The sequence below is a fragment of the Dermacentor silvarum genome, chromosome 4 (assembly GCF_013339745.2).
Source record: "Dermacentor silvarum isolate Dsil-2018 chromosome 4, BIME_Dsil_1.4, whole genome shotgun sequence".
Lineage (NCBI taxonomy): Eukaryota > Metazoa > Arthropoda > Arachnida > Ixodida > Ixodidae > Dermacentor > Dermacentor silvarum.
This window is the reverse complement of record NC_051157.2, coordinates 6,639,552-6,661,037: the sequence shown is the minus strand read 5'-3', so window position 1 is coordinate 6,661,037 and position 21,486 is coordinate 6,639,552. Positions and strand designations below refer to the sequence as shown.

Genomic DNA, 21,486 nt, shown 5'->3' with positions numbered 1-21,486 from the left:
AAGCTGTTTTTAGGTCGCCAACCAGCTGCAATCTCAAGGTGGTGATCTTTCTGGGCCGCACCGCAGACATCTGTGACACAAATGTTTTCAAAGGCGACATGTGGCAGTTAATGTAGGTGCAGCCCACAGATGCTGCCGCATTGACCCCTTCATGACCCCTATTTTGGAAGGAATTCACATGGCCTTATGGAAAGTAAAAATAACTGGTGCTTCAGAGTGCAAGAGCCAGGAAAATTTAACATATATATCAACAAAGTTACACTGTACTATTCACAATGTTGATGATTTGAAATTTTGTCGGCATAGCAAACAAAACAAGAATTAATGTTGAATAAGTCAAGGTAACAAATCTGTAGCGGACAGGGTTATCCTAGTTGAGTCATTGCAAATTATGTATGAAATTACTGTCAGTGAAAAATGCTCTTCACGTGGAGCAGAAGAAAGAGCCATGGCTATTTCTCTGATGCAGGCTAGCCATTAACAACTAAAATGTAAAGTTCTTGAATCAGCGTTAAGAATGTGAGGTACGTATTTAGTACAGATCTCACAAAATTACAATAGAAGATGGTCAATTCGTTCTGCACTGTGCTGAGTGAAACTAATTGCAGCAACTCGTATAAATACACACCAGTCATTACGAGAAAGCGCATAAAGATAGCAAACATGCCACAACCAAATGTTCTTGCAGCAGGGCACTGAGCCAGCTTCTGCACAGGCCTAGATGCTATTTTTTCTGCTGTTATGCACTGCAGAGAATCTTGCTTTTCAAATTTTTTAAATTCCATATTGCTTGGCTCTCTGCCTTGGCACTGGCTGACTAGACTGTGAAGTTATGCCGTATTTTTTTTTGCTCTTAACTTTACAGCTGAGATGAAGAAATTGTTGGCCAAGTTCTCGGATGACAGTGAGGGAGGAGCCCACAAGGACAAACTGCAGGAGCTTGTCACTTGGGTCCACATTGCCAATGACGAGTGCGACTATGGCATGGGTCTCGAGTTCAGCATCGCCCTGTTTTGTGCTGGCCATGCGAGTCTGCACCCAACCATCGACATGTTGGGTGGCCTTGCCTACCATCTCCTTGGGCGGGAACCATTTGCCCGTATCCTGAAGGCCCACCTGAAGCGCAGACTTAAATCCCCAAATGCCAGTATTCCAAGCTAAAATACTTCTGTTTGACTTGGTGTAGCAAGAGAGTTTACTCCTATATGTAATAGGAGTGCACATCACTAGTATGTGGCACTGAACGGAGTGAACACAGCAGTGGTGCCCCAGTTTACACAGAATGTTCAGATGTCTGCTCACAATTGAGTATTTTTAGCGTCAAGTAGTGGATATCAGAGGCATGACTGTTCCTTCCACATGTACGTTAATCAAGAATTCAAACCACGCAAGAGCATAAACATGTTTATAATTTTAACAACACCTGTGTAAACTGTTCTTTACATTTAACTTCTTTGAAGCAGGGTTGTGGAACTACCCTGATCAGGAGCACTATTGTCGAAGTTTCGGCCGAAAGGCGAAGCATCGATTGCGATAAAAAATAAGGAGACTGCCATTCGAAGTAGGGATCGGCTGTATAAACGTGGAAACATTCGCTTACAAACTATATTAACAAGCATGGTGTCACGCGCGCACGAGCAAACGTGAACACATCTCACTCGCTGTCAAAACGCTGGAGTGAGAAAGCGCAGCAGCAGCAGCGAGTGAATTGACCTTCGTGTCGTCTCTCGCTTCAATGTGAACTAAGCAGTGAGAACACAACACACACGAAGCTATGAGCCCTCGGCGCACCTAGACTCCGTTGCAGATCGCTTTCAAGATAGGGCCTGTGCGGCTGCGCCATACGCAGCAGCCGCCAGTCAGAACTTCTGAGAACAATCTGGAGTCCAGCTGTTCATAACAATGGCATTATATGAGTGATGGGACATTTTGATAACATTGTAGCTCCTTATCAAAGCTGTGACCACAACCATACTGCTGCCTTCCACTGTTGGCCGTGAGATAGGGCTACAGTTGGCAGCACTGTCGCTGCGTTAGTGTGGATGGGCAGGCGGAAGTGCGCATTGAAATGTACATGGCGGCGCTTCGCTGTCAGTGATTTGGGCCGATTGTTTGGTAATGAAACGTGTAGACTGCAGTGAACTGATGATATATTGCCCTCCAGAGCCACAATTTTTCACAAAACACACAAAAAATTCATACTATACGTGAAAGGAGCGCGAAACGCAGTTTCTATTCCTATACATCCATGGTGCTTTTTGTTCATGCTCGATGTGCATTCATCCTATTCTGTTGGCGCTGCAGTTGCGAAACTCAACTTTCTGCTATTCTTGAAATGGTCATAAAAATGCCTGTATTACAGTGTAGACCGCTTATAACGTAAGTCGCCGGAGTCGCGAATATCCGCACTATAACCAAAGCGACAATTTTCAAGGCCCGCACATATGCAAAATATGTGCACCGAGCCGCCACGCGTATGCGGCAGTCGAGGAATGCGGCTAGAAGGTTTGCATTCAATTTACAGTCGAATCTCATTAATTCGAACCAAATCACGCGGCGGCGCCTCCGACTGGCATTGCTCCGGCACCGCCATAGAGGTGAGGAGAGACTCCTCAATGTCGCGCGCGAAAAAAAAAAAAAAAAACGCGGTGGAAATTTCACCCTCTCTCAAATGGCAAGGTCACTGATTCTGCGTTGCGCCGGAACATGCGTGTACGTGCCAACGCCTCAGCCACGCTACCGTAGCCACGCGTAGAAAATGGCAGTGACCCCTTCTTTCTCCTTTATGCTTCCTCTACTTTCTAGTCACGTGTTGACCTTGCACGCTGCAGCTACGGCGCAGAGGGAAGCAGCGGCGCTGTCCCAGGCCGGCCAACGAAACTGCCCACGCCGGCAAACGCCCGCTTCCCGATAACGGCAGAAAACGAAACTTCGGGGAGCTGGCGCCGGGCCAGCGGCAGCTGCCGAGGCGAAATCTGCTTCCCTGCCGCCCTCCTCCCTCACATTCCACGGTCTCCGCGTGCGCCCTTCGCCGTGCCGTGCCGGCGCCGCCCGCTCCCTGAAGTTTCGTTTACTGCCATTATCGTGAAGCAAGCGTTGGCCGGCATTGGCAGTTTCGTGGCCCTCGCTCGCTATGCGCGCCGTGTTATTTCACAACTCGCACTCAAGATTCTGGTTTCAGCATCACTGGCTGTTCGTTCGCACCACGTGCCCTTCTCCTCCACTTCGTCTCTCTTCCTCGAGCACTCCTTGGGGCGCCCGTTTGAGGGGAGCGTTCGCCCTCTCCGCTGACTTCCGTACTCCCCGGCAGCCGCACTGTAACCGGTATTTCGTTTCCCGCAACTGCACTATAAGCGATACGTGTACACATGGAGTGCTATGGAAAAATTAACGGGAGTCTGAAAAGACCGCACTATATTTGGTCCTGCACTATAAGCGGTTACGTTATAAGTGGTCTATACTGTACTGTACAATGAAGATAAAGCAGCTAGTTATTGTGGCTCTACCAACTGCCTTGTCTGCACACATAACTACCATTTACAGTATAGACCACTTATAACGTAACCGCTTATAGTGTAGGACTGGATATAATACGGTCTTTTCAGACTCCCGTTAATTTTCCCATAGCACTCTATGTATACGCGTTAACGGTTATAGTGCAGTTGCGGGACACGAAATATCGGTTACAGTGCGGCTGCCTGGAAGTTCGGAAGTTCGGCTGCCTGGAAGTTCGGGCCGCATCACGGGCGTTCGGAAACTTGCGTTCGGGAGTGGCGCAAACAGAAAGAGAGGATTTTCACCAGCAACGCAATGCGGAATGGTTTCAGTGGACCGAAGCAGGATGTAATCTGTGACGATCCACTTCAGCGATACGATCGCCTTGGCTCTATCTTGAAAGCAATCTGCAACGGGGAAAGTTCGCCGCGTGCTGTGTCTTTGCCGCTTATAGGTCGCGTTGAAGCGAGAGGCATGATAGCACGAAGGTCAATTCGCTCGCTGCGCTTTGTTACTCGAATGTTTTGACAGTTCGTTTCCGCGGTCAACGAGCGAGATGTGTTCATGTTTGCTTGTGCGCGTGTGACACCGTGCTTGTTAATTTATTTAGTAAGTGAATACGGAACCTAAAGCACGGTCAGTGGCGTAGCCAGAAATATTGTTCGGGGGGGGGGGGGGGCTTACGTTGCAGCGCGGCCTCCTCCTTATAGCATTTGTTGAGGCATCAAATACATGAATAATGAACTGCATTGCCATTGCCAGTGCCATTGTATATTAGAAGCTGCAAACAAATTATTGAACACTACGCACTGTCATGTCAAATATTTATTTTTTCATAAAAGAATATATTCGTATGTCCCAAAAATTGTGCCAGAGATAACTGATATCAATGTTTCTGCGTTTTTTGTCTATTTAATAAGTAAAGAAAAATCACACGAACTTTAGAACTATATCAGTTCAAAACCAGCAAAGCAGTGCATGCAGCTGATATGAAAAACGTAAAGGCCATGAAAAGAACAAGTTGAGGACAAATATTTTGATTAATGTTTGTCATTCAAGAACCTTGTTTACATTTTTGTACATATGCAACGGCCAGGGAAAAACCTCAATGACACTGTTCTTCGTTGTAATAGATTCCGCAGGAGCAGCTTTTACCGGTCGTGTATTGTAATTACACCGAGATTATAGTCACAACAGTGAGTACATATAAAGAGCAGGAGTTCTGCAAAATATACAATAGAAATGCGAAGATAGAATGGAATATACAAATGCGAAGATACAACTTGATAAAGGGCAAGAAAGTGTCGCTGGAAACAAAGTTCACTGCTTGTATAACAAAACCTCGCAACAAGATATTTAAATATACGTAGTCTCCAATAAATGTATGTACTTAAGCAAACGTCACTGTATATAATGCGTCAAACAAGACAAATAAACATGTTGCGCAGTCACAGATAGTTAACTTTACGCATAGAAAGACAGACGATCCAGGCAAGAACAAAACTATGACCGCAGAAATCGCGATATGTACTTGGGCCATGCGGCGGTCGCGGAAGCACCATATGGGTAGAATAATAGAGGAATAATGCAGAAATCTGTACGAAAATGTGTAATTTAACTGCCTGCAGAGCGGCAACAAATATTCTGCACCCAAAATTAAAGAAGGGTATTGCTTTGGTTCAAAAAAGAAGTAAAAGCAGGTAGCTAAAAAGGAAAGAAAAGGCCAAACGAACGCCACAGATGATGCGGCAAGTTGAACTACCCAATATCAGAGTGTGTGTGTTGGGCAACGCCGCGTGGGCTGGGCTTTCAATGAGCAAGGTCGGTCAAAATTGGTTATTGATGTCCCCGTAATTTTCGTATTCGCAAGATAATGTTGATCATGATGCTAACTGTTAGAATAAACGGAGAAATTTTCTGCGGTTTTAAAAGCTAATGAACAGTCATACGTTTTCATAATTACGAGTTTATGAACCTAAAGGAACAGAGCTTTTTACTTGCAATGATTTTTGCTGCTTCGCAATCTAAAGGACAAAGTTCACTCAGCGGGGAAGTTTAGCGAAGCGGTCAATGACTTCAGACATGTTGATGCCGACGTCTCTGTGGGCATATTGAAGTGCCAGCCTAACAATAAATTCTTCAGACATTGTAGAGCGCAAGTAGTTTTTTAGTAATCCCATGTTAAAGAAATATTCTCTCTGCGCTGGCAGAAGAAAAAGGTCGCGAAGTGCGGGCGCACGTTGTGTCGGCTCCGCAGTTTTCAAATGATTTTCGGTGGGAAATCACAGAACTTGGCTAAACTCTCTATACCAATCAACAGAGGAAGTTCAGCGGAACACCTGGATACCAACTTTTGCAAGGTGGGCCCACTTTTTCGGCATTTACATTGACAATTCCTAGTCGCCATGCCGATCGGCCATTGCCTCCGCCGCTACCAAGGCGGGCAGGAGTGCTAGGCCTAACGCGCTGACGAACACCATTGGAGGTCCCCCGGAATGCCTCGATGGCACGTCTAGCGCCACGATGGATGTAATACGCATGGAAGGAGAAGATATGCAACAGGAGGACTTTACGAAAGACGCGGGACGGTGTGAAGTCCGCAGAAGAAACATCAAGAAAACATCCGACAGGCGCTACGAGAACCATGCCAAGAGACACAGCTGCGCTAACTCGCGTGCCTGGGGACAGCAAGTGGAAAGGTGAGCGAACCATTCGCAGAATTATCAAGGCAAGCCGACTGCCTCATCTGCTGACAGAAGACTACAAGGTGATCGTGCGACCACGAGGAGCCCTCAATGTTTCGGAGCACAGGCAGGCACGCATATACTGCTGCCTGAGAAACGCCGCTGGCGTCGGCCGTGAAGCAGCAGAAGACAGCATATCATAGTAGTCGGCACGCTGTCTGAAGAGCGAGCCAGGCGGTACGGAGCTATCAGGAAGATCCACGTAGGAGAGCAAGAACACGAAGCCAATGCCTACAGAGCCGCACCAGAAAACAGGTCTAAAGGAGTCGTAAAAGGGATATCCAAAGAAGAAAGCTCAGAAGATATTATAGAGAGCCTAGTGACTGCAAGAAACCCAAGCATATTACTACATGCGAAGAGGATGGGCAACACAGACAATGTGATCGTACTCTTCGACGGACTTCACGTGCCGAGATACGTGAATTACGGAGCACTCATCGTCTGGTGCTCGTTCTACCGAAAGCAAATTGACATTTGCTACAAATGCAAGAGGCTGGGACACAGAGCGGACGTTTGCCCCAACCCAGACGAAAAAATATGCTGAGGATGTGGCGTGGCTAACCCGACGCAAGAACATCAGTGTGAAGCAAAATGTCAGCTATGCGGGCAAGGTCACATCACGGGAGACAGAGGCTGCAAGGCAAAATACAAGATACCGTTTTTGGTCCGGCGAAGGCGCTGGGAGCGACGAAGAAGAGAAGAATCGGAGGCCGGAAGACTCGGCAGCATCAATGACTACAACAAGCAAGCTGGCAAAGTAACGGGCAAGAACACCTACAGATCGGAAGGACACCGAACTGAAGGCTCACCCCCGGAACTATGCGGGGGGGAACAGTTGCGAACGGCCCGGTTCCTGAGCCATGTTGAGGTCCCGGTCCATAACCTGATCGAGATCCAGGACAAGATCGAGATCGCGACCCACCCGAGGAGAGGCAGAAACCCAGGCACAGGTGAGCTGGGCACGCGCGGTCTCTGGCACTGCTGCTCCACCTATACGGGTGGAGTCCGCCTTAGAACACGAAATAACACAGATCAGACAGATGTTACAACAAATAATGCGAGAAAACGTGACGCTAAGGGAGGAGATAAAAAGGCTGAAAGAGAAAAACGCAAAACTTTAGCATTCAAAACAGACAGAGAGAACCTGTAACACGCCCACAACTAGTACGGCGCCGACACCAAATCGAGCTCCGCCGACGCCCGTACCCACTCCTATAAGTGGAGAGACGCCGCCGCATAAGCGAAGGGCAAAGGAAAAAGCAGACGAGCAAAGCGACTCTACACTCGGAGAAGTAAAAGGTATGTTCCAGGAAATGTTCCCAGGCCTACAACAGCAATTCATCCAGATGCGCGCGGATCTACAACATCTGATAATGCAGATGAAAGTGGAAATGTCACAGCAGTTCGATGTCATCAAGGGTACAGTGCAGCTGGAAAATGTGTCAAAAGACACCTGACCCACAGGAACAAGGCCGGTAAAGAGCAAGCCATACAGCAGACCACCTGCGGCTGAGATCAGCTGCACGGACTCGAGTAACCAACATGGCGCTGCGTAACGAGTACACGATTTGGCAGTGGAATTCTCGTGGGTTTTGCCATAAGAGGGCCAACCTGCAGCAAGTCGTAAAAACCAAGCAATCACCAGACGTAATCGCCCTCCAGGAAACTGGGGGGACCGCAAAATTATCAGGATACAAATCATATAGCACTTCAGATAAAAAAGCGACAGTAACCACACTCATACACCGAAACATAGTGGCTGTAGAACACGACACCGGCATACGAAACATAGACCACGTCCTACTCGAAATCATACCTTCCCGAAAAAAGCAGGGAAGCCTATTCGTGCTTAACGTATGCAGCCCACCACGACAAAAAGTAAAGTTTGGCTCGCTTTTCCGCAAAGCATAAAACGTGGCGACCAGACAAGCACTGATCATCGTGGGCGACTTTAACGCACCACATGCTGCCTGGGGTTATACCATTGAGAACGTTAAAGGCCGTCACCTGTGGTACGACGCGCAGCACGAGGGGCTCACGCTAATAACTAACCCACAAGACTCTACCAGAATGGGCAATAGCGCCAACAGAGACACTACGCCGGACCTGACATTCATAAAGAACATTGCCATCACGAAATGGGTCAACACGAACGTAAATCTTGGCAGTGATCATTACATTCTGAACACAATGCTACAAGCAGGCTAGCGTAAAAAGAAAGGCAGGAAAATAACGCTGAGTGGGACACCTTTCGTAAGCTACGCGAGGACGATGTGACAGAAACCATCGAAGACATACTCCAGCATAGCGTGCAGAAAGCCACCAAAAACATTCCTGAAGAGGTAGGCATGGAGGAAATGGACAGGAAACTCCTGCACATGTGGGAGGCAAAACAAAGCTTACAAAAGCGCTGGAAAGGTCACAAGCACAGCTGGCGCCTAAGGAAGAGAATCGAAGCGCTGGACAGAGAAATAGAAGACCACGCGAATCGGCTATCTCAGCAGCAGTGGGAAACCACGTGCACTCTAATGGACAGACAGTTCGGAATGTCCAAAACTTGGAACATACTCCGAGGCCTCCTGAACCCAGAAGGCACGAAAACAACCTAAAGACAAAATCTGCAATGGATACTACAAAGCCACGCAGGTACAGAGGCAGAACTCTTGCGAGATCTACGCCAGATATACATAGGAGATGCAACCAGAGTACCAAGGGAACGATAACGTCGACCTTGACGCCCCCATAACGGAGGCAGAGATTCGATACGAACTCGGATGACTCAATCCGAAGTCCGCCCCAGGTCCCAACGGTGTAAGAAATAAAGTACTGCGAAACTTAGACAACGAATCCATCAACGCTCTCGCAAAGTAGATAAACGAATGTTGGGAGAAGGGGAGCATACCCCAGCAATGGAAAACGGCTCAGATCAAATTAATACTCAAACCTGGCAAAAAGCCACACATAGAAAATTTGAGGCCAATCTCATTGACGTCCTGCATCCAAAAGCTAATGGAAAAAGTAGTTCTAACGCGTCTCGGCAAATACATGGACGATAACGGGCTATACCCACACTCATGATTGGCTTTAGACCAAAACTCTCGATGCAAGACGTCATGCTGCAATTACATAACCAGATCACAGACGCTGAAACACACTCCTTGGATACAAAAGCCATCCTGGGTCTCGACTTACAGAAGGCGTTTGATAACGTCACCCTCTAGCCCATATTGTGCAACTTACAAAACCTCGACGTAGGCCAAAGAGCATACGACTACGTGAAAGATTTCCTTGCTAACCGTAAAGCCATGATCACAGTCGGAGACGCGAAATCCGAGGAAATAGAACTAGGCAACAAGGGAACACCACAAGGCTCGGTGCTTTCCCCATTCCTATTTAATGTGGCGATGCTTGGCCTGCCCGCAGAACTGGACCGCATCGAAGGACTTCAGCACAGTCTATGCAGACGACATCACCCTATGAGTGACAGGGCGAAAGCGATGGCCACATAGAAGAGATTTTACAGCAAGCAGTCAATACGGTAGAGAGATACGTGAAGAACAAGGGCCTAAAATGTTCTCCCAAAAAATCGGAGCTGCTACTCTACAGACCTACAAGTAGAGGACGCAAGCGCAATCAAGAGTGACTTAGCATCACAATCGTGGTAGGGTGTCACCCAATTCCCCAGGTACACCACCTTAGAAAACTGGGACTCCGAATATCTGAGAAAGGGCATAACGGAGAAGCAATAGAAATACTGGATAACAGCACCCAGCAAACCATCAGGTTGAATCGAAGAATCGCCAACAAGAACTACAATATGAAAGAACACAACCTAGTGCGCCTCATCCAAGCCTTCGTCGTCAGCCGCATAGTGTATGTGACCCCATACCTCAAGTTACACATGGCGGAAAAACAAAACATGGAGTGCATCATCAAAAAGGCATATCGGCCTACCAATCACCACATCTAACGAGAAGTTCGAAGCGTTGGGAATGCACAACACGCTAGACGAGCTCATTGAGGCTCATACAATTGCACAATACGAAAGACTGGCTCAAAGCAACTCAGGAAGACACATCCTGCACAAGCTCGGTATCACGTACGCTGGACAAAGCGGGGATAAATACGACATCCCAAGAGAAATCGGAGAGCGCATCATCATACCCCCATTACCCGGAAACATGCACCCTGAACATCACCGAGAGCGGAGGAATGCAAGAGCGAAAGCACTGCATAATTTTCAAAACGATGCGGACGTGGTTTATGGAGACGCGGCGGAATATGCAGACGTTCGACACATGGCAGTGGTCGCCTCAAATCAAGCGGGCCACTCGCTTGCCAGCGGCACCATTAAAAGAAGAAAATCAGAAATCGTGGAAGAAGCGGCCATGCGCTGGCGCTCACCTCCACAATGGCCAGCGTCATGATCAGTTATTCTAAAAGTGCGCTTCATAACTTTGCTAAGGGAAGGGTCTCCAAAGAGGCGCTAAGGATCATAAATAACTTTTGCGGGGAGCGTGACGTTCGTGTCATATGGACGCCCGCCCACTCCTCCCTTCCGGGCAACAAAACCGCACACATCCTAGCTCGAGAGTTAGCGAGCCGAGCAGGAACAATGCAGGGCCCGAGTGCGGAGAGAGACCGCATGGTCAATTATAATGAAATCACCAAACACTACAGATTAGGGAGGCAGCATTACCCTCCACCACACACATTAAATAAACAGCAGGCGACAGCATGGCGCCTAGTAGAAACAAACACCTTCCCAAACCCAATCGCTTATAATCATTGTTATCTAGAGCTCTACTCAGATAAATGCAAAGATTGCAATCAGTGGGCAGACCTCAGACACATAATCTGGGCTTGCCCCAAAATAGTGGAGTGGCCAAACAACAAGTATACGAACGTGGAGCAGTGGGAGACCGCGCTGCTCATTTCAGGCAGCGAGCACCAACTACAAGTCATCAGGCAAGCCGAAGATGCCGCTAGGACCCAAGGGCTCCTGGCTGCCATCTAAGGGAGATGAGATAAATTCCTCTTACACTTGCCGTTTGCAATAAAAGTTGTTTCTCTTTCTCTCTGCGCTGGCAGTGGTCACTGGAAGGGTGACTAGAATCTGCAGCAGTTTGTACACATTTACATAGAACCTGCAGTCGCATGAGGCAGGGTATCTATTCCGGTGCTAAAACCTAAAAACACTCCTTCGATGTCGTTGGCATCCTTGTTTAGGTACCTTGTACAAATGGTAAGCTGTTCGATTCCAGCAATATCAGTCATTTTGTCAGCTAGTATGGTCAGCTAGCAGCTAGTATGGTCAGTTGTCAGCTAGCAATCAAAGATGGAGGAGATATCATGCTTGAAAAGCTTGCGGCCCTTTATACGCAATGCCTCACAACTTCATGTGTACCAGAGAGCTGGAAGAACGCCAACATTATACTAATCCATAAGAAGGGAGACGTTAAAGAACTGAAGAATTATAGACCCATTAGCTTGCTTTCAGTATTGTATAAAATATTCACCAAGATAATTTCCAATAGAATCAGGGCAACACTTGACTTCAGCCAACCAAGAGAACAGGCTGGCTTCAGGAAGGGATATTCTACGATGGATCATATCCGTGTCATAAATCAGGTAATAGAGAACTCTGCGGAGTACAATCAACCTCTCTACATGGCTTTCATAGATTATGAAAAGGCATTTCATTCAGTAGAGATACCAGCAGTCATAGAGTCATTGCGTAATCAAGGAGTACAGGAGGCATACGTGAATATCTTAGCAAACATCTACAAGGATTCCACAGCTACCTTGGTTCTCCACAAGAAAAGTAGAGATACCTATCAAGAAAGGGGTCAGGCGAGGAGACACAATCTCCAATGCTATTCACTGCATGCTTAGAAGTATTCAAGCTATTAGACTGGGAAGGCTTAGGAGTGAGGATCAACGGCGAATATCTCGGCAACCTTCGGTTTGCAGATGACATTGTCCTATTCAGCAACAATGGAGACGAATTACAACAAATGATTGAGGACCTTAATCGAGAAAGTGTAAGAATTGGGTTGAAGATGAATATGCAGAAGACAAAGATAATGTTCAATAGCTTGGCAAGGGAACAAGAATTCAGGATCGCCAGTCAGCCTCTAGAGTCTGTAAAGGAGTACGTTTATCTAGGTCAATTACTCACAGGGGACCCTGATCACGAGAAAGAAATTTACAGAAGAATAAAATTGGGTTGGAGTGCATACGGCAGGCATTACCAAATCCTGACTGGGAGTTTACCACTGTCGTTGAAACGAAAAGTGTACAATCATTGCATTCTACCGGTGCTAACATATGGGGCAGAAACTTGGAGGTTAACAAAGAAGCTCGAGAACAAGTTAAGGACCGCACAAAGAGCCATGGAACGAAAAATCTTAGGACTAACGTTAAGAGACAGGAAGAGAGCGGTGTGGATCAGAGAACAAACGGGGATAGCCGATATTCTAGTTGACATTAAGCGGAAGAAATGGAGCTGGGCAGGCCATGTAATGCGTAGGATGGATAACCGGTGGACCATTAGGGTTACAGAATGGATACCAAGAGAAGGGAAGCGCAGTCGAGGTCGGCAGAAAACCAGATGGGATGATGAAGTTAGGAAATTTGCAGGCGCAAGTTGGAATACGCTAGCGCAAGACGGGTAATTGGAGATCGCAGGGAGAGGCCTTCGTCCTGCAGTGGACATAAAATATAGGCTGATGATGATGATGGAGAAGCAGCCTGCAGCATTTACTTTTGCAACTAGGCTTTCTTTGATAATTTCACAACAAATTTATATAATTTGGTTTTGAACATCTGGGCTTAAATATGATGCATGACTGGGGCAACTTTCCAAATTGTTAATAGATACGTAGCTCTACAATCAGCTCGCCATGCGAAGAAGCGCTCTGAAAATACCAGTATATTTAGCGGGGGCTTTGCTTAAATCCATAGGACTACTGTCCCTATGGCCACAGAGAGCCAGACATTGTCGCCCGCAAAAAAATGCCTCAACATGAGGCCGTTACCTTTCTTCTGTTTTCTCTTATTTTACTATGTCTGCCCTGGTCCAGCTGATCGATCACATTGGGCGTGCTTCCTGAAAATGTTTGGAGATAATTATCAGCTGCCAGAGTCTCGGTGATATTTAGTATTTTCGTGTGTGTGAAAGATTGCGAGCGCGTGCTTCCATTTCTGGAACGGTTTGGACATGAGGGCTCCAGTGCGTGCATGTTGGCCCAAGTTTAGAAGAGCATTAACCCCATAAAATTCCAGAATTGAAAATTTTTTAAAGCACCCCTTTGGGAATGTCAGTGCACCTTTCGCGTCAAAAGTTGATGAGAACTTTATACCCATAAAGTTTCGTAATTGAAATCCATGCGCTCCGTAGATTCCGCGGCCGCTGCGAAATGCCGCAACGCGCCCACTCGCTATCAAAAAGCCCTTGAAAGTTTGTGCTCGGATGGGGCTCCTTGAGTTACGTGACTCCAGATGCCAGGGGGGCGTTGCCATGAAATCCAGCCAGAGTTCGCAATGTTGGTGCCGAAATGTCTTTTTGAGCGTGCAAAAGACATTGTAGACAAAATCCAGAATGATTCCCGGCGCCAGTGGTTGTTTTGGTCGGTGGTGCACGCCAGCACGAAAAAAAATTTCGGGGGGGGGGGGGGGGTGTGCTGAAGCCCCATCAGCCCCCCCCCCCCCCCTCGCTACGCCCCTGAGCACGGTGACAGCGACGGCAGAAATGCGCCTGGAGTGTCCATTATCGAAATAAAATAGTTGTTTTGCTTATAGTGCGGATATTCACAACTCCAGCGACTTACGTTACTTACGTTATAGGCGGTCTACACTGAATTTCTTTTTCGATTCTCTCAAATACAAGATAGTTGCATAGTTCAATAGGGTACGCCACTATGAGTGACAGTGCGTGGCAGGATCGCCATGTTACTTCACACACTTTTTTTTCCACTGTAACAGTAAAAACGTAGCATTTTAGCACAAGCGTGTTTTTGCATGATGTGCACAAAAATGGTGCGAATAATTTTCAATTATTTTAACAGCCATTGTTTTCTTTATTTGTGAAAATAATGGCCGCTACCTTCTGTCAAGGTAACACTATGCTAACGGGCACATTATATTGATCATCATCAGCTTATATTTATGTTCACTGCAGGACATGAATAAATAGCCTCCAGAAACTTAGTTTATGACGTCCTATGTCTAGCGACCGCAGTGTTACAAGTGATCCTCTTGTAATACTCTCTGCTTCCATTTTTTATCAGATAAAATACCTAAGCGTGAAAATTCACTAATGAGGGAAAATTATTTGTGTAGTCTGATATCCACATAATAAAAGGGCACCTCAGGAACAGCTAAGGATGGCTACGTAACCACGGCAGTCATGCAATTATATGCCTAAGATCAACTGCATTGTGCAACAATATGAGCGATTTTCTTTCCTACTCCCAAGTGATGTCTTGCGCTTTCTCGTTCATGTTTCGTGGCATCACAGACATTGCAGAATGATCAACATATCACTACAGCACTGCATTCAATCTAAAGTGCTAAAGCAAATACTTCATTTGTTTAAAACTATGCCAAGTGTTTTTTGTGAAGTGCTTGAATCACAACGCAGCAATAAAAATTTATTGCGACCAACGGACGACGTGGCCATTGCACACTGTGCACTCTACACGTGCAGTCAATGCTTTTATTGCAGCTCAAAGCCAAACGAGATTCTACATCGGCAAAAAATGCATACCACCATTTATGACAGCGCTACCACCATACAATAAACAGCCTTTAAGGGATATGTGTGCTGTACACAAACATGTAAACAAGTAGCGGCTAGCAGACAATGTGGCACACCATCCACACTATTGTGGTTCAGCCAGTGTCCGCTAGGCGGCGACTCCGCTTGATCTCTTGCATTTCAGTCATCTGCAGCACACAACCAGCTTTGCATTAACCTTTGCTCGGCCTTTTCTTCCCTTGTTGGTACAATTAAACCTCAATGTAATGAGTCATTTTACTTTTCTTGCATTCTAAAGCCAGTTGTCTGTTGGTTCATGGACCAAGAATGTTAACAAAGAACTTGTGCAAATTTTGAGACTATAAAGCCACGAAATTTCACAGTACTTTGAACACTACATTAAAATCCAAAATAGGCTAACCTAACCTATGTTCAAAGCAAGGGATGCAGATCATTAGTAAACAGCTTTACAGAAAAGTTGCATAGACACCGGCAGCCGACGACTTTTTTTTAATGGTGCAAATTAAATTAAGCGTTCTCTTTCACAGTTATACAAGGGGCAACTTGTCCACTGTAGAAGAGCTTTGCAAGTGCGACAGTAAGTTGTCGCATGGAACTATCAACTAGAACAGTGGGGAAACGCAGGAGTTTCTTTAGGTGCACCGATTGAAACTAAATTTATATTGTCTATCTTACTGGGCACTCTGTTCATGTACACGAAATGACATGACTGGGAGTCAATTCTCCTGCTGGCATGCACATTTGTAATTTTTTCCCTTGAAATCATTTCTACTGGCTACCCCATACTTGCTGCTTGTGATGTCATGGGTGCAGCAGCCTGGTGCCAATACACATCCCGTGAACCTGTCTTTATGCAAAGGCTCTTATAGCCGTGACTGTGTTCCTTATTTTCTAGTGCAAAAGTTGTGGCAGCAACGTTGCCTTCGTTAGGAAATATTTTATACTTTTTTTCTCAGCAGAGCTATTTGGCATAAAAACTTTTAGCATTTGGAGTAGCTGAACAAATTTGCTAGAGGTGTCTGATTGCTAGTGGTGTTCTTACGACTCATGCCTGGTGCAACATTACCACTGACACAAGACAGCTATCTGGGCTGCCCAGTCCCGTTTTGATGAATGAAACTATCTTGCGCATGAAAGGAGACTTAGGCCGGTATTTTGTAGCGATGCCTTTAAAGTAATAATGCCTTTTCGCGCTTTGTCAGTGGTCAGAGCGACGGTCCGCTCGCGTTATCAACGGGATCAGCCGGCCGTGAGCGGTGGATGATAAGACTAGTGTAAAATAAGTCATAAGGCATCGCTACAAAATCGCGGCCTTAGTCTGACATGAATAAATCAGTGGCATTGCCCTTTAACATTCTCATTCACAATGCATACTGTTATTTTTGTAAAACGTTTACACTCCTTTGCAATATATTCACCTTGCACACTAAGTCTTCTATATAATGTGCATCAATTCACTTAGAATTCAAGACATATTTAGTGTTGAGGTAGCATGCAGACAGCCTGAATGGTTGTGACAGACTAAGACACTGCCCAACTGCAAATAGTTCTACCTTGCCATTTTTCAACACAAAGTTGTCAGACTACAAGATAACTGCTTGAGTGCTGTTGGGTCATTCAGGAACGCAGTTCTTGACTGCCATGACTCAGCAGGTCCAAATGCTTGCAAAAAATTTGAACAGTGAACAAACCCGCAACACATGGTGCTTTGCTATGGCCCATTTGGGTGACCATTCCACCTGCTTACACTACGAGCAACCCTAATCATGACGAATAAATTTATTTAGCTGACTCAGCATTTATGCATTATACAAGTAGAAAACTGGTGTAACTCAGTTCAGCAAAAAGAACCTTTGGACATTCCCTTGTAGGTCCTTGCCTTTTATTTCTGTGCAGTGTTTGATTAACTAGCTTGCCTCAATTTCCAGCTTTGCCAACAGAAACCGGGTGCAATGCAAAAAGGGATGTGAGATAGGACCATCTTGAAAGCAGCTGATAGAAAAAAACACCATTTATTTCCCCCTCCATTTTGTTGCTCCCTGGAAATATGTTGTGCCGCCATTTGTACAATGAAGTTAATATAATTTACAACCACTGAGGTGCCTAAACCCTTGAGGTGGTGTACTCCACTGGGAAGGAGAACGAGTGCATGCCTGTGCCCAGGATGTTGGGCAGGCTGCCTGCATTGGGGATGACGTTCCAGGACAGGGTGAGCGTCACATTCCTGTTGCCCCTGGAAGGAAAATTGAAACACAGCAGCCTTGCAGAACAGCACATTAGTTCTCTCTTCAATAAATGTGTTGCACTACTGCTACCTAGTTTCGTTTCAATGGTTTTTTAAGCCATATGTTGGCAAGCACTGAACAGGGGCAGGAACAACCACACATGGCACTACAAGTTTACGTTCATCATTAATGCATTCCTCTCCACCAAAAAGCACTCGTTCAACAAACTACGTCCTATGCAGAGTAAATACCGGATACAGGTGCTGAAATAGACGAAAGGAATTCCTGGATATTTCAAAATTACCCCACTTCCATGGATACAGACTGGGTACTCTCCGATTAAGTGGACTGTATGGAAGCACTTGTAACTGCTAATCAGCGGTTGCATTAACCCTTTGATGGACATGACGTAACGGATCACATTGTGTCTAAACCATTATGTGTGTGTTCTTGGTTGGGTATCGTTCACAAAAAGTCCAATTTGAAAGCTGACGAGCATCTTTTATCAGAGAAAGTGGGACGTGTATGTCCCACTATCTATTCATCAAGTACCTTGTTGCCCACTTACCACCTCATGTTTGTAGCCTGCGTACACAAGCTGGTACACGACACAAGCAGCATGTGCATGTTCTGCATGCTTCTTTTATGTTTACTGCACAACCTTAGTGTATACCTCATCTTTCAGGGCTGCCCAGTTTCACAGCAGTTCTAAAAAAAAAAAAGGGTGCTCCTCGTCGAAGTATTTTCAATGACCAAATATGAGGGAAGATGCGCTTAGGCTTTTTCTGTGTCTTTAGTCTAGTGGAAGAAATTTTTCTTGAGACAGTCTCCATTTATAATTGTGGTGGCTTGAAGAAAGGCAAAATAAATTACAAAAAGTACAAGAGGAAGTAAGCAGTCCTTGCTACTGTTCTGCCTTGTTGATAAATATGGAATTAAATGAAAAAAGAAAAGTGCTCCAACGAGGTCCAGAAAAATAGCCACATGGGAAAGGCCAATAGTAGTTGTACTTCACCACAATAGCGTAGTAATGGTTGCCCGAAAAAGTGGGACCATCAAAGGGTTAATGCTACAATATATGTGGTTACTTGGTTCAGTTACGCGCACATGTCATGTCAGACGTTTATAAAACATGAAAAATTAATTTGCACAAAAAAGTTGCGGTTTCGCCCGAAAGGCAAAGCATCGATTGCGATAGCAAATTAGTAGACAGTTATACAAAGTAAGGATAGGTTTATCGGCCGTATAAACTTGCACCCATTCGCTTACGAAGTTAACAAGCATGGTGTCACGTGCGCCTAGGCAAATAATATGAACACATCTCACTCGATTACTACAGACCTTCGCTTTCAAAATGCTGGCATGAGGAAGAGCGGCAGAAGCAACAAACGAAATGAATTTTATGCTGCCTCTTGCTTCAATGCGAACTAAACGGCGAAAACACAGCGGACACGAAGCTATCAGCCCTCGGCACACCTAGAATCTGTCCCCATCGCAGATCGCTTTCAAGATAGGGCCCGCGCAGCTGCGCCACACACAGCCGCCGCCGCGGTAAGAAATGATGGAGAAGCATTCCTCTGAAGTCTTTGATGAACCAATTATTCTGTGTTCAAAAATGGTAAATATCTTAAGAAACAATTTTGGATGACTTCATCTCGGCAGGGTCTAGAATCACGTGCATAATTGATGCCACAGGCAGTTTCTTCATTTTGGGCATGCAGTTTCTAGTATCTCTTGGTGGTTGTGTTTGGAGTTGCCCCTGACATTACCTCCGCAGAATAACGTTCACACAATTTTGCAAGTACTAGTGCACCGCACTGCTTTTGGTGCATGTGATCTTATAATTTATATGCATGCCACTGTTTTACTTTTCTCACCCACGCTTATTTTCAATCTGTTTGCTTCTCCAAAGATGATTGACGCTTTTGACGGTAGTATTGCCACTTGAAATAGTGTTTTGTGGATATTATGAAATCCTTCATGCAACAAGTGCCTTCTTACTCTCCTAGGACAACAGTTGCCATAACTCAAAGATGCTCGCATAACAATTGTCTCGGGTAAAATGCTCCACATGTCGCTTCTGTGCGGCATCGCTTTCTCAATAAATTCTAATTTTCAGAGTACAGCACATAAAGTCACGGTGGTAAGCTTGCTGAACACAAAGTTAGTAGAACTTCGTTTTACCTTGATTCTTTTCAACACAACTGCATGGTTTGAACATACTCAAGCACATTCACTACAATTAAGCTTCCGCGTGAGTGCTGGGTGACACTCGAGCTCATTGTTTTGGTGAATGTCACCTTTGCATCACATTTCTTACCTTCGAGATATGCTCATGAAAGTCAGAAGAAAGTTGCAGAACTGTGCCCGAAACCAGCGTCCATTTCCCGCAAAGAATCAGTACTTCTATGTTATCAATAACATGCTAGTAGTACTTCAAAATATAAGTGTACTCTAAATAATGTTCACAGACTTTGGACTTATCTGTGAGGCATTTTTTCTTTTGGCATAGCATGTGTTCCTATTTTTAAAGCTCTTCAATGTCGTGGCAGCACGAAAAAATGGTCACCGGCATCATCACCATGTACTTGGCTGCCGAGTGCAAAGCACCGAGTGGAAAGCAGGACTGCATAGGAAACTTGTTACTGTTATGACATGCAGAAACGCTTATGCGCGAAGCTTCTTTCTGTAAAAAACCGCCACGCAACACAAAAAAAATATAGCACGATGACAGTAGAGGCTGACGAAGCAGCACCACCAAAATGAGTCCAGACGTGAAAGCAGAAACGAAACCAGAAGTGTCACACGTGAAGAAAGGTGCGATTGCCACTAGTTCACGTGACCACTATTTCAGCCACCTCTCGAGTGGAGCTGTGAAACTGAAGTATGTCTTAGAATGTTGTCCACTAAATGGTTTGAATGTTGCACCTTGAATGATGGGTAAATGTCTAGCCCATATAACAAATAGAGTGCATATCTGTGTAAATATAATGGCACTCACTTCAGTCCATGGCCATCGTCCCAGAAGTAGTACTTTGTGTTTAGGTTCTTGTAGTCCAAAATGGCATTATCTCCCCGCCTGATGATCTTATCCCATAAGACAACTTGATTAAGTGCCTGAAAAAAAAAAAAAAAAAAAAAAGAGGAGGACTATTGGCATGAGAAAACAAGCTCCATTGGTTGAATGCACAATACCAACAGAGGCGAGATCACGCAAGGAAATTGCTTTCTGAATGTTCGCTTGCGCGCTCCCAATTCGCCCGGCATCATGCTTTCATCAGCGGTCATCAACACAGTGAGGCAGGAGTGCAAATTGAACCCTGCCTACTCAGATGATTCAGGAGGCAATGTGAACTTTTGGAAAGTGAGATGCTTGTGCAATCTTGCCCCAGCTGAGCGCGTAAACTATGTCAGAATGTCTATTGCCTCTTGTGCTGCATGTGTTCTAACAGATTTAGGGAAAGTAGACACTGATAACGTCTGTTGTGAAGTTCCACATTGTTGAAAGCTATAGAAATAGCCATCTTGTTTGAACTGTGTGCAAGTTTGTATCATTTCTGTTGGCACCAGATTGTTTCCTGATGTAAACTGCTACACCTTTTACCACAGCATTTGTCTCTGCGTTATCAGTACTGATCTAAGCAAAACTCGTGGCCCACGTGGCCTGTCGCCACCCTATTATACTGGCCTCTGAAAACCATCTTCCTCTGCCCAACACGTCACGGTGCAGGGAACAATGTGCCGTGCATGCGGCCTGATGCCTGACACGAGCTAGAGTTCCCTCTTTCATTAATACACTGAAACGCTAGTAATGCAGCTGTTTCGACGGTGCAGTGCTTGACAGCTGCACTCAGGCAGCACCGGATGTAGACGCGGCGTTTTCTCTTCGCAATAATAATCAGAATAAATCATAAATGCGCGGCCGTGCACTTCGCAAGCGAGGAAAATTTTGATGAACCGTGAAAAAGGGAAGCCGAGAGAACTTCGAAATGCAGCGACTTTCAGCTAAAATGTGTCAACTTACGTTGCTCTCCGTCTCGTACTCTGCAGTTACATACAGGAACAGCTGCTTCACGTTCCAGTTGAACAGGTCGGTAAGATCTGTCTGAAGTCAAGGGGCGTCGTCAACGACGTATGATATAAGTGTGGCAGAACAGGCCACTAGGCCGTATTTACTTTGTGCCAACGTATTAAAGAACATGTAAAACAACAGGTTTCCCTACAGGTTGATGATGAAAGC

At 45.6% G+C, this 21,486-nt stretch overlaps 2 protein-coding genes across 2 annotated transcripts in view; one reads left to right on the top strand and one right to left on the bottom strand.

The window, feature by feature from the left end:
* Window positions 1–14,910, top strand: part of LOC119449369 (histone PARylation factor 1) — a 51,787-nt gene extending 36,877 nt beyond the window's left edge. Inside the window, exon 7 of the mRNA XM_037712539.2 lies at window positions 866–14,910. Within this exon, the coding sequence (XP_037568467.1) occupies window positions 866–1,161 (296 nt within the window). The 3' untranslated portion in view covers window positions 1,162–14,910. The remainder of the gene's footprint in view (window positions 1–865) is intronic.
* A 2,104-nt stretch (window positions 14,911–17,014) lies between these two features.
* LOC119449367 (signal peptidase complex subunit 3) overlaps window positions 17,015–21,486 on the bottom strand; it is a 5,073-nt gene continuing 601 nt past the window's right edge. Inside the window, exons 3-5 of the mRNA XM_037712538.2 lie at window positions 21,271–21,347; window positions 20,248–20,363; window positions 17,015–17,254 (exon numbers count right to left, since the gene is read on the bottom strand). Coding sequence (XP_037568466.1) covers window positions 17,125–17,254; window positions 20,248–20,363; window positions 21,271–21,347 — 323 coding nt within the window. The 3' untranslated portion in view covers window positions 17,015–17,124. The remainder of the gene's footprint in view (window positions 17,255–20,247; window positions 20,364–21,270; window positions 21,348–21,486) is intronic.